We start from the raw sequence: 12490 nt of genomic DNA on the forward strand, positions 1-12490 counted from the left end.
GCTCTTTGTTTTCGCAAGCCACCAAGCTTGTCCCTCCCTTCCAAATAACCTGGATTGACAAATAAAATGTAAAAAAATCAATAGTCGTCTCCATGCTTTTCTGGCCTGGGGCCATCCACGTGACCTGAACACCCTCCCTTTCCTCCTCGCCTCACCCTCTAGCAATCAGTGTGCCGCATATCCCCACGTTGCTGGGCTGGTTGGGGTCTGATGATGAATGTGTCGCTGCCGCATAGAGGGACTAGAAATTATTTCCTGCTCAGAAGCATGATTTAAAAGCGTTGGGGACGGGGAGGAACTGTGGGCTGCTTTTGAGGTGCTCAAAAGTATGGGTGGCAGGATAATTCTCCTCATCAGCCCCCCTCAATGTTGTCATCAGATATGCAAATGATTACCAATTGTTGGCTGATTTTTATTTTTAAAATGAGATCACTGCCCTTGATTGCCACTTGTTATCCCCCAATGGGGGTCTCTGGGGCTCTGCCCTGGATCAAGTGGTTTTTGCAGCTTTTATCATCTTTCTCCTGATGTTTGCTGCTACAAGGCTGGGAAAAGCCATATTTGCGTCGCTGCTCGTTTTAGAAACCTTGTGTTCCTTCGTGTATCACAGCTTCAGAGCAGCACAACACACGGGCTTCTTGGGATAGTGTACCCTGATGCCTGCTCAGGGTGGTGGGGACCAAGGCAGGTTCTGCCTCTAGCCGATCTCAGCGGAAGATAACTTTCCTCTGTGCTGCACGTAGCCTTTCAGGGAAGTGAAGAATGGAAATTCTCATTGATACGTTTTACCCTTCTCCCACTGAAGATGGGAAGCTCCTTCCTAAAAGGAGGGAGTGGGGAAAAAGCTTCCATATAGTTCTTGGTCTTGATTACAGTTTCATAGAATGATAGCATATATTGGGTTGGAAGGGACCTCTAAAGGCCATCTGGTCCCACCCCCCTGCAGTGAGCAGGGACATCTGTAACTAGATCAGGTTGCTCAGAGCCTCATCCAGCCTGGCCTTGAATGTCTCCAGGGATGGGGCCTCCCCCACCTCTCTGGGCAACCTGGGCCAGTGTCTCACCACCCTCAGTGTAAAGAACTTCTTCCTGATGTCTAACCTAATCCTGCCCTGCTCTAGTTTAAACCATTGGCCCTCGTCCTATGGCTCCATGCCCTTGCAAACAGCCCCTCCCCATCCTTCCTGTAGGCCCCCTTCAGGGACTGGAAGGGGCTCTGAGGTCTCCCCGGAGCCTTCTCTTCTCCAGGCTGAACCCCCCCAATTCTCTCAGCCTGTCCTCACAGCAGAGGGGCTCCAGCCCTCGGATCATCTTTGTGGCCGTGCTCTGGGAGGAGGAGTTAACAAACTCCTCTGGGAGTTTATGAAGTTTTAAGGCAATAATGGCTTTTCTTAGTTAAAATCAAACTTGAAATGCCACCCTGGAGAGCCAGTCACATGCACATACGTAAACTTCCTCTCCGTTTTCTTCTTTCTACTATGTAAGCTTTGTACCTTCTCTTTCAGAAATACTCCTCTCCCCAACCATTATCATTAAACAAGCTCTGGAAAAACACAAAACCAAAGGTGTAAGTCTGCTTTTTGACTAGTCTACTGGACACCCAGCTGTACCCTAGAGCTTGTGTGTGCTCGTCTTCTTGATGAGCGGGGTTCATGGTCTCCTCTCAAACTCTGGGGAGGGGCCAGTTTTTCTCCATGTCCCTTGCTATAAAATGAAATGTGTCCATGGCGAATAATATGTAGTTATTCGAAGGCTGTTCAGTTATCACTGGTACAAGGGACACTAATGGGAAATGTGTTAGAACAGAAATCGTGCCTGGCAATGGGGTGTTTGCGAAAAGGGCTTACTGGTCTCTCTGCTTCCTGGGCCAATTATTTCAGTGACAATAAAAGGGAAATGGATTTGGTCTAAGCAACACTTAGTCTTGCCATTCAAAAGCTGCTCACCTTAAGGGAGAGCTCCAAAATACACTCAAGCTTCGTAGTATGATCTTTCTGACCATTAGAAGTATGGGTCTGAAGAACAAACCTGTATTTTCTTGTGTTGTTGCCTGTGTTGGTTTCCTTTTACCTTGCGCTTCTGTGGCATTTTTCACACTCAGGTCTCTAAAGTTTCAGGTGTTGTTGGTGTTTGCTCTCTAACTGTCCCTTGCTATGGTATTTAAGAAAGGTGTGGGACGGTGATCAGAACAGGCAAGCAGAAATCAGGATTTTTTGATTGTCTTCTCAGCTCTGTCACCAACTGCGTGATCTTAGTTGAGTCATTTGGTATCTGTTTTGTTTTGCGGTGTGATCATCTTTACACTCGTTTTTTTCTGTTGTAGGTTTTCCAACAAGTGGATTTCAACAAGAAGCCAGGACGGATGAGTGCTAAGCCTATAAACTTTGCAGTGATCTTGAAGCTTTCCAATGTCAACCTGCAGGAGAAGGCCTTCCGAGTAAGTGGAACCCCAGTGGCCAAAAGTGCACTGCATCTCTGTAAATGAGAGTTGCCCTAGCAGTATGCTTTGTGTTCCTGTCCGGTAAGGCTGGAGACTCATTTCCCAACCTGGGTGCTGTAGGGTTTAGTTCCTAATATCTCTATTTCTGCTTCCCCTCCCCAGGATGGACTCATTGACCAGCTCTATGACCTGATGCTTGAGTATCTCCATTGCCAAGCCTACAGCATTGGATTCCCAGAGTTGGTTCTCCCCACTGTCATTCAGGTAAGCTGTAAGACGCTTCTCGGTCGTGCCATGAATGTGCGCAGAGTGGGATAACGTCATTTAAGCTAACAGTGATCTCAAGATGGTCCTCAGAATGTAAGGAGAGCGTCATTTGCCTTTTCTTAATTATAGTTTTTCTTTGCGTTTTGGGGAATTCTTGGGGAGGAACAGAGGCATCGTATTTAATTAGGAGGCTGAAGGTGGGTGAAAGTGGCTGTGGAGTTAGCCACTCTTTTGGGAGCCACAGTGGAACAGAGGGCCGCATAACTGCTGTAGGGATGTGGTTTTGATTAGCAAACACAGATGAGTTCTTGGCACGTCAGAGTTTCCCAAATTGCTGTATTGTCTCAGAGCGGTACCCGTGGGCTGGGAGCCCATACTTTTCCTTGCCTTACGGCCTCCCTCACGTGCTCTCCACAAGATGGCAATCTTCCCTCCTTTCACAGTGTCTCTCTCCACCGGGGCACTTTCTCCCCAGGTCTCTCCATACAAAACAGTACAATTCTTGTCTCCATCCCTCCTCCTTGCTGCACGGAAGAGCAGTGCTGCAAAATAGTCTCCATTGCCTCTCCCCTGCCATTCGATGGTGCAGGGTGTTCTTCCAAGCCACTTTGTGTTTATGTACTTCATCATCCGCAATAAAACTGCCTAATAGTGCTGTGCGTCTGGGTGTGCTGTGCGTAATCTTTCCCTAATACCTTGCTAGCTGGGTGGCTTCAGTTTTGAATGAACAGTGACCTCTCTGCTTTGAACAGTAAGATCTCTCAGTGCAAACGCGTTGGAACTTGTTCCCTCCCTTTCCTCCTAATCCTCTCTATTTTTAACTCGTGAGCGGCAGGTGCCACGCAAGTTTGGCAGAGGGCTGCTGTCGTATCCTCCATGGGGACATGAGCCTCTGCTTCGCTTTGCTGTCTGCCGTGAGACCCTGTGTGCGTACCTTGTTGCTATGATGCCTCTGGTTGACGTGGGAGCAATGTCTCGGCTGGGACCCGCAGGCTGCTTGGGAGGCAAATCTCCTTGTTTCTGCTGTGTGTAATAGGCTGGCATCTGTCAGGCGCATGGCTCTTGGCTGGGTCCCTGCAGCCTGGCACAGGCCATTGCCTAGCTGGCAGTAGGCTGCTTTGGCTAATGCGAGCTGACAGGCACTCTCTGTGCTAGGAGAGCGGCTCCCCGCGCTTGCTCTCGCTTTGCGTGCTTCTGGCTTATCGGCAGCGAACAAAGCCCTTCCCTCTCAGCCAGCAGCTGTTGAGAGCATCGAAGCTGTCGGAGACGATGTTCTAGCTGGAATGAAAAACGGCTGACGGCCCTCTGGCACCAAGCACCCTGTGGCTTCCAAACACACCCTGGGACCAGCCTGTATTTCTGCAGAGAATTAATGCTATCGGATTCTTATTTGGCTGCCACTAACCACAGCCTCGTGGCGTCTGCTGGGCTGGGGTGCTGAGGTTAGCTTCCCAAAATCTCAGAGTCTTCGGGAAAGTGTGGGGGGGGAGGCTTTTCTCCTGGAATGGTTCCAGTTAACTGTAAAAATCCATCTGTCCTGATTCTTCCTCCCCGATGAGCTCACGCTTCTCTCAGTGCCGTGTCGTAGGGGCTGCGTTCCAGCTGGCAAGGGTTGCATTCCTCGTCTTCTGGTCAGCGGCTTTGGGAGAAGCTAGGCTGAACTGCCTTCAAACTGAACTTTAAAACCTCCTTGCCTGGAAGGCAGGAAGCTCCCGGGCAGATCAAAGGAAAGGAGAGCCAGTAGGAGCCAGGAGGCAGTTCAAAGGCTTCTGTTCTGCCGAGCCACTGGGATGACCCCATGGTGGTCACTGCCTCCGCAGGCTGGTGAGGAGCTCTGAGCACAGAGCCTGTGAGTCTGGATGCTTGGAAAAGGCTGCCTCTTCCCTCCTCTAGAGCTCGGACAGGCATCGGAGAGCAGAGGTGGGAGGTTAAAGGGAAAAAACTGGGCAGGCATCAATAAGGGGTAGGTACTGCTGGGTGCAGGCAGGAGATGACGTGATTTAGGCATTACTTGCAGCAAGACAGAAGGGCAGGAGGTACCAGTTTGCCTTGCCAGCAGCTGCTCCTGCTGCTGCTTGCTCTCTGTCCCCTCTGATTTTTGTGAGTGGTGGATTGGGCTCAATTTGGATTCCCTGGAACACACACACCCAGCTGCTTCAGATCATTTATAGTTCCCTGCGTCGTTTACAGTAAGAGGAGGTGTTTTTTTGCTGTGGTCTCTGCTGGTATAAACCATTGGTGTTTAAGGCTGGCAGTTCAACAGAATCAATCCCACTAATCACAGAGCTGCTTAGCTAGGAACCGACGTGAGATGTTAATGACATATACACGCGTATGTTCTGATTGTTTTATTCTGTAAAGATATGGTTGTTGTATTTGGCACAGTGAAAAAAGGCATACAGAGTCCCTTTCTCTCTCTCTCTCTCCCTCTCCTCTATCTTCTTTTACCTTCTTGGTTGTTCCCTGCCTCTTAACACAGGACTGAGATCTCATTACGTTTCGTTAATATCTGTGGCAGATAGTGGTGGGACTGTGAGGGATTGCAGGGGTTGGAGAGAGGAGGGGGAAAGAAGAAATGAAGCATATGGCTGTGAGAGCGAACGCACAACACAAACTGCACAGATAGAGCCTGAGATTTTGCAGGATTTCTGGTGACACTTCTGCAACGAAAGAAAAATGATAATGTATGTGGCAGCGGATGAAATGGATCTGGGGCTGCAGCTGTGGGGATCAAGTGAGATAAATCGAATGACAAATGCATCCCTCAGTGGAGATAAATATGCAGCACCTATAAAAAATAAATATTTTAGAAAGGAGGGGTGAGGGTAGGACAGGCTTCACCAGCAGAAGAATAGTTTCGCTGATGGTTCCTTTGTACTTGTTTGATGGGCTGTTTCTTTGTGGAAAGGGGGAAAGGTTCATTTTAACTCCCATTTGTCCAAGTTGGATGTATGATGGCAGGTAGGCGTATGCTGGGGATAAAAGGACAAGAGAAGCCCCTGCTGCTAGGTAATGGGGGACATTGTCCATGTGTGTGGCAGACAGCAGATCCTGCACCAATATACGCATCAGGAGAGCAGTGTCCTGACAGAGAGGGGCTGGGTGTGACTGTCACCTCTTGATTAACATTTAATACCTACCCACTTGGCATGTAAGATCAATCCAACATGTAGGCTTTAATGGAGGAAGACGTCTTGCTCCTTCCCCCAGCACTGTCTTCTGAGGCAGAACATTTGAGGCCGTAAGTAGAGAAGGCAGTATTGTATTTGCTGACTAGAAACCCTTTATCTCTATCATGATAGCATCTGCAGGTCCCAGCTGAGATGAGCGTTCAATTGTGGTTAACCATTTTCTTTTGCCTTGTTGGATCTGTTTCTCTAAATCAAGTGCCTGGGTAATGTGTGTGTGTATTATACATATATATATATATATATGGCTCTAGCAAAGAGCCTGGCCTGCAGAATTTGGACAGCACGCCAGGGGCTTGTCTTGGGGTTGGTGAAAACTGTTAGCAGGCAGTGTAGTAGACTGGAATTCAAACTGTGAGTCAATCTGGACTCCCATCTCTCTCTGTGTCATCAAGAGCATCCACTGCTGCCTTAGTTTTTAGTTCGGACACGTCAGAACAGTGCAGTGGTGTTGGAGGGTGGTTTGTATTGGGAGGGGAAATCTTTGGTGCAGAGGTTTGCTTAAGGGTGAGGCTACTGAGATTAAAACAGAAAACACAAAAACATGCCCTGTTTGAAATCTCATAGTCTGAGAGTAGCGAAGTGTGTTTTGGGCACAGAGGGAGGGCAGGAGCAGATTCTCTGGGAGTAGGATGGTCCTTGCTCTTTAAGGCAGCAGTAGGGTTTGCGGTTTCCTGGCTCTTGTCCTGAGGGTTATGCATAAGGCTTTGGGTCTAAAAGAGAGAATTATCTAGGCACACGCTGCACGAGTCCACAGGGAGGGCAAATTTTTGTGTGATGGGTGTGTGGGTTTGCTCCCCTGAAAACTCAGCGGTGCCAGTTGGAATTGGGCTGGTATAGTCAGACATTAAGCAAACTTCACCCTGTGTGACTCTGCGGATGGCCGTCTGTCCTGACCCGCAGCTCTGCTGCTTAGTGGCACCACATTTTCCCACCAAGCTACGCCAGAGACCCTTACTCCCAGGCCACGGACGCTTCCACCCCGGTTTTAAGTCTCTTCTCAAACTCTGCCTTCAATCCCAACCATCAGTCTCATCCACAGCCTCTTGTATTTGGTATTCCCATCCCAATATCCAACGGTTTTCTAGTCTTAACCCGCAGACACCTTTCCCCATTCTAATCCTGGCTTCCCTGTGCTTTTGACCATCTAGTATCTGCTGTTAACTCCTGGTGTGTGTGCATCTAGTCCACGGTCCCTCTTACTCTTTGGCCGAGCAGGAGACAGTGATATTGTAACTACAATGGCAGCTAGGAGCTGAGGCCCCAGAGAGCTGGCTGCTTCAACTCCACTGATACATATTTTTTTTCAGAAAGAAGTAGTGTTAAAGGGTGCAAAGAGCTGGTTTTGAGCAAGGTCCCTGCACTGATTGTGTACAAACATCTGGCCTGTCACTGCAACTCTTTGCATCCTCCCAGCCCAGGGTGGCAGGACCCGCAGGGTTGAATATGGGCAATACTTTGGAGTATGGTATGAATTGAAGGGAAAAGATACCCCATGCTGTCTGTCACCGGGGGTGGGAAATGTGTTTTTGCTGATGGGATCTCTTTATGGAAATTATTACATTGCTTTCATTCTTCCTCTCCTTTTCCTCCTCCCAGCTAAAATCTTTCTTGAAGGAATGCAAGATTTCCAACTACTGCAAGCCTATCCGGCAGCTCCTGGAGAAACTGCAGGAAAATTCTGCCTACATCGCCAGCAGGCGTCAGAAAGCTACCTTCGGCGTGGCCAGCAGGGAGTCTGTGGTGAGTCTGCTACTTCGATTTGGGCTTCCTGGAAAGACAGTCAGGCTCCGGCTGCTGGGGTTGAGCGGGTGGCAGAGGGAGGAGGGACAACGAGATCATGGAAAGGGAGCGTGTGGGGTGGGGCAGAGGTTCACAAACAACTGAACTCGGCAGGGCTCTGATGCTATAGCTGGCAACACCCTGCAGCCAAGAGCCTCATGGAAAACACAGTCGATAAATTACACCCTTCTATTATTTATAACACACACGCATGCATGGAAGCGCCTTGCCTTGCTGGGGCATCTTCTGTATTGAGAAGTTTCTTTGTTTTCGTCATCCCATTCCTGATACGTAGGTAGCAGTTTGTGCCTAAAGTGATAGGGCGGAATTCTGCCACCTCTTTAAGGGTTGTTTCCTCCTGGTCTGCAGAGACCAGTCTCCAGAAGTGTAGAACCAAGGCACCAGCAGACTGATATGTGGCAGTTCGGGATCCTGCGGCAACCCTTTCCCCATTTTCCTGGGCCCTTGTGGAGACAGAGCTGTAGAATCAGGAAAGTTCTGAGCCATAAGAACAGTGATGAGGCATCCTGGGTGCTGCAGTTGCTTCTCAAGAGAGAGGCTGGTATGTTCTTCTGTCTGCAGCCTAAGCATCCAGCCTGCTGAGAAAATGTTGAGCACATTTGACACGTAGAAAAGTTGCAGTGGCTCTGAGTGGCTCACCACCCCAGTGGAGCAGTTGAGTTAAATGTCAGGATTCCACCTTAGTGATGAGATGAAGAGGAGTGGCTAAGGTGATGGTGGAAACCGCCCTCTTATCTTAGGAAATGAACTATAGCACAGCTAAAAGCCAGTATATTAGAGGGTGTGTTAGCTAATAGCTGGCCATCTGGCTAACAGGCTGAGAGATGCTCCTTTCTCCTTGTTTCCCCTGCTCCAGGACTCTGCCTGTTCTGAGCCAGGTCCTCCTAGGGATGGTGTAGCATATTGTCAGGACATTCCTTTCAGTGTCCTTGCTTGAAGCTTATTTTTCTTCTGCTTTGCTCCATCCTTTGAAATCCAGGCCCTATGTAATGAAGCCAAAGGGAAGGAAGCCTTTTTAATGAAGCTTTGTTTGTGTGTCCTTTGGGTTGGCCATTTTATCTTTGCTTTTTATCCAGCACAGCAGCCTTTGCAAGCCTGATAGCAGGTGAACTGTATGTGTGCACGTGTCTCTGTGTGAGAGGAAGTAGTGGGTCTGACTCTTCATTGCCTGGCAGGAGAGAAGTGGAAATATTTCTGTGTGCAAGGTAACTGGTGGGTCAGAGTGGTCTCTCAGTGGCCACACGGTGTCTTTGGACAGTCGGGAGTTCCGCATCATTGAAATCTCCACCTGTTGGCATGGAGCTGGGCATGGAGCAGAAGTTGCAGTGCTGACTAATTTGTCTTCAGACACTCAGGGGCGGGGACTGCAGGAAAATTAGCCTTTGAAATCCTGACATATCCATGCCGGGACACAGCAGCGCTATTCTGGGATTAAGGGGTTGATGGAACTGGGCTTGAAGTGACTAAGTAGTCTTTGGTTCTGTAAATGCCATTCTGGGTTGGACTGTTTTGCTAAAGGAATTATGCTTCCCGTCTGGAGTGAAGTGGTTAGGGTTTTGTTGTTCTGTATTTTTTTGTGGGCAACGCTGTGACCACCCACCCACTCTGCAGAGGTAGAGATTTCAGCCTCTAGGGTTCTCCGTGAAACAGATGGGCTGGGGAAGGTCGTCGGCAAAATAAAACAGAGTTTCCAACAACTCTGCCACTGTCTGCTTTTCCCGGCAACTCTGGCTGCAGTCCCTTGTGTAAGAGCTAAATGATTATTTTAACATCTTGTTGCCTGTGGGTCTCCTAGTTGACATTGGTGCACCTGCTTTCCCAGGGACATCTGGGTGGCCGAGTAGCATGAATCAGGCAGGGCTGGCTCTGGAGGGGCAGCGAGAGGCAGCCTGCTTCGAGTAAGGGAGGGTGGTTAAGGGAAGGAGGCACCAGTTTGCCAACCCTGTTTGGAGATGGTTGTTCTGCCGTTTAAGAGGATAGAGCAACAGTGTGAAGTGCTGCTCAGGAGGCTGCCTGTGCAGGCTGTATTTTTGCGCTGTGTTATAGACTCATAGAATGGTTTGGGTTGGAAGGGACCTTAAAGACCATCCAGTCTCACCCCCTGCCCTGGGCAGGGACACCTCCCACCAGCCCAGGTTGCTCCAAGCCCCGTCCAACCTGGCCTTGAACCCCTCCAGGGATGGGGCAGCCACAGCTTCTCTGGGCAACCTGGGCCAGGGGCTCACCACCCTCAGAGTGAAAAATTTCTTACTGATACCTCATCTAAATCTACCCTCTTCCAGTTTGCAGCCATTACCCCTCGTCCTATCACTACATGCCATTGTAAAAGTCCCTCTCCAGTGTTTCACTGTGGGAGAAGGGAGCCTTTCTCTTCCTTCAGTTAATGGGATATCAGCGCTCCTGGGAGCGGAGGAAACAGCCCACTCAGTACTTCTGCGGGGTGGAAGAGCCATAGTGGCTTATCTTTTGTGCCCAGAGGGCAGAGTTTGTGCCCAGGTGGCACTGTGTTTTCCCCCTACTCCTTTGCAGGCAGATGGTGTAGATTCCCAAGAAGGGCCAAAGCTCCCACAGAGACTGGGCTTCCCAGAATGATTTGGAGGGTCCCTCGAAGTCTGGGTTGAGTTTGCCAGGCTGTCTCCAAGATATGTGGGGCATTGGCACTTCTCTTGAGCAAACACTACCAGAAAAGGGAAGGAAAAGAGGGGGGGTGAGGGGAGAGGAGGTATTTGCATGTCCCCCTTGCCAGCAAGAGCAATTGAAAGCAAATGCTCTCTGGTATTCACATCCATGCATTTGTGCCTGCTCCGCTGTAGGGAGCAGAGCCCAACTTCTGAGCTAATTCTTCCATGCAACATGCTGAAACGCGGCTTTCATGGAGGGGAATTACAGAGAAATAGGTTTAAATGAGGGGAATAAAGGTTGTGAATGTGATCGGGTCTGGACTCCTGAGTAGCTGGTGTGCTTTAGAAAGCTGGATTTTACCTAAGGGTCTATATTATATAATTTTAAAGAAGAAACAACCTGAGGATTGAATTTAGTGCTGCGGATGGAGCACGGTGGTGCAATGTTTAGCTTTACGTGGAGGGACTATGGAGACATCCCTCGTTGCATCCCAGGAACTGTGGTATGGAGGGATAGGCACACCAGATATGTTTGGCCTGACTTCTTCCACGTTATTTTAAGATTGAGAACTTTACTCTTTTTTTTTTTTTTTTAAAGAAGCAGATCAATGTTTGAGAGTCGGTGCTTTTTGGAGCTAAAGGGAGCCAAAAAAAAGTGGAGCCTGCAGATGAAGTTGAATCCAGCTGCGTAATGCACAGCTCTGATTTTTACGTCCGTCTGCACTGGTGTGGGCCCTGGGTTGGCAGGGAGAAGGCAGGGAAGGACCCGCAGCATGTGCTGGGCTGTGTTACAGCTCCGTGGTTCCCGGGGAGACCTTTGCGCTGAGCCAGGGAACCTTTGTTTGGGAACAGCACAGCCCAGCAGGCTGTTAGGCTTAATGACATGTGAAGTGAGGGAATGGGCTGATGGAAAGCATTGCCTCATTTCCATGGGGTTTCCAGATCTTCCGCATTCATCCTCATCTCACATTTCAGATGGGAGGTTTTTCTGGAGGGTGGGTGATGATCCGTGGTACGTTTGTACAGGTGCTAGCATTGTGGGCTTGTTCCGTGCTGGGTGTTGCCTGACAACACAGTGATGCACAAGCACTAATAGAAGGAGAATTGCAAACGGTTAAAGTGGGCATGATGGCATCCACTCTCTCAAAATTCCTGTTGAGGTGTTCTGACTAGAAAGATGGGAGTGTTTTAGTGGTCTTTTTTCTCTCTGGATTCCAGGGCACTTTAAAACCAAAAGAGCTGTATTAGACAGAACAAATAGACTTTTGCCCTCTGTAAGAAGAGTCTTTCTAAGAAGCCGTCCATACCAAGCAGCATCTACAAATTGCCTGAATACAGCTGGCAGCCTGATACGAGCCTGATCTATAAATGGGGTGACTTTGTACTCCTCGGGAATTACTCCTCTTGCCATAGCGGTGTCTCAGACCGACAGTAACGCTGTGCTGTCTGCTGGCTGGCGTCTCCGCTAGCAAGTGCTGCTGGAGTCGGCGGTCCATCGGCGGTGCTTTCAGGCTGCCTGCCGGGGAGGAGACCGGAGAGCAGACGCAGGCTCCAGCTGCGCAGACCTGGAGCCGTGTTACAAACAGTCCTGGGGGGGCATGTTGTGAGTCTGGGACCCGTGATTACCAGAAAGGGCCTGTTTGGCTTGATGCAGTATTGATAGCGCCTGTTGAAGGATGCATAAATAGATTCTGCGCCATTAAAGTGCAGGTGACACAAGCTGGTCGTCATTTAATTGCCAAAGTTCAGCTCCTGGTGCCAGCTGCAGAGACCACAGCTCATCTCCACTTCTCTCCCAGTGATGGGCCACATCAAGAGTTGGCGTAGACTGATGCATTACAAACTTGCGTATTTGTCTAAGCTGGGGGCTCTGCGCTGCTGTCCGTTGCGAAGAGCTGCTCTTTCTGTCTTGTTCATACACTGCTCTTTAAACAAACCTTTTCCCCCACCCTGGCTCACAGCTGCAGCCAACGCACTGTAACTCCCTAGTTTTGGGGCTCCGCTCCCCAGAAGTAGTTGATTTGGGATCTGCTGAAGAATATTTCCTGTGTTTTCTGCTGTGAAGATGGTCTGGTCTTTTGTTCCCACCCTCAGACAGGAGCACTGTGTCTCCACAGCTGCCCATACAGACCTCTGGATTTGTTCTCAGCCCTGGGTTCAGGATACTCTTT

At 49.4% G+C, this 12490-nt stretch overlaps 1 protein-coding gene across 1 annotated transcript in view; it reads left to right on the forward strand.

The window, feature by feature from the left end:
* NOC2L (NOC2 like nucleolar associated transcriptional repressor) overlaps positions 1-12490 on the forward strand; it is a 51172-nt gene that overhangs the window by 21363 nt on the left and 17319 nt on the right. The window contains exons 13-15 of the mRNA XM_074609453.1: positions 2324-2437; positions 2603-2704; positions 7495-7638. Coding sequence (XP_074465554.1) covers positions 2324-2437; positions 2603-2704; positions 7495-7638 — 360 coding nt within the window. The remainder of the gene's footprint in view (positions 1-2323; positions 2438-2602; positions 2705-7494; positions 7639-12490) is intronic.

Source organism: Larus michahellis, chromosome 16 (genome assembly GCF_964199755.1).
Source record: "Larus michahellis chromosome 16, bLarMic1.1, whole genome shotgun sequence".
In the NCBI taxonomy this organism is placed as follows: Eukaryota; Metazoa; Chordata; class Aves; order Charadriiformes; family Laridae; genus Larus; species Larus michahellis.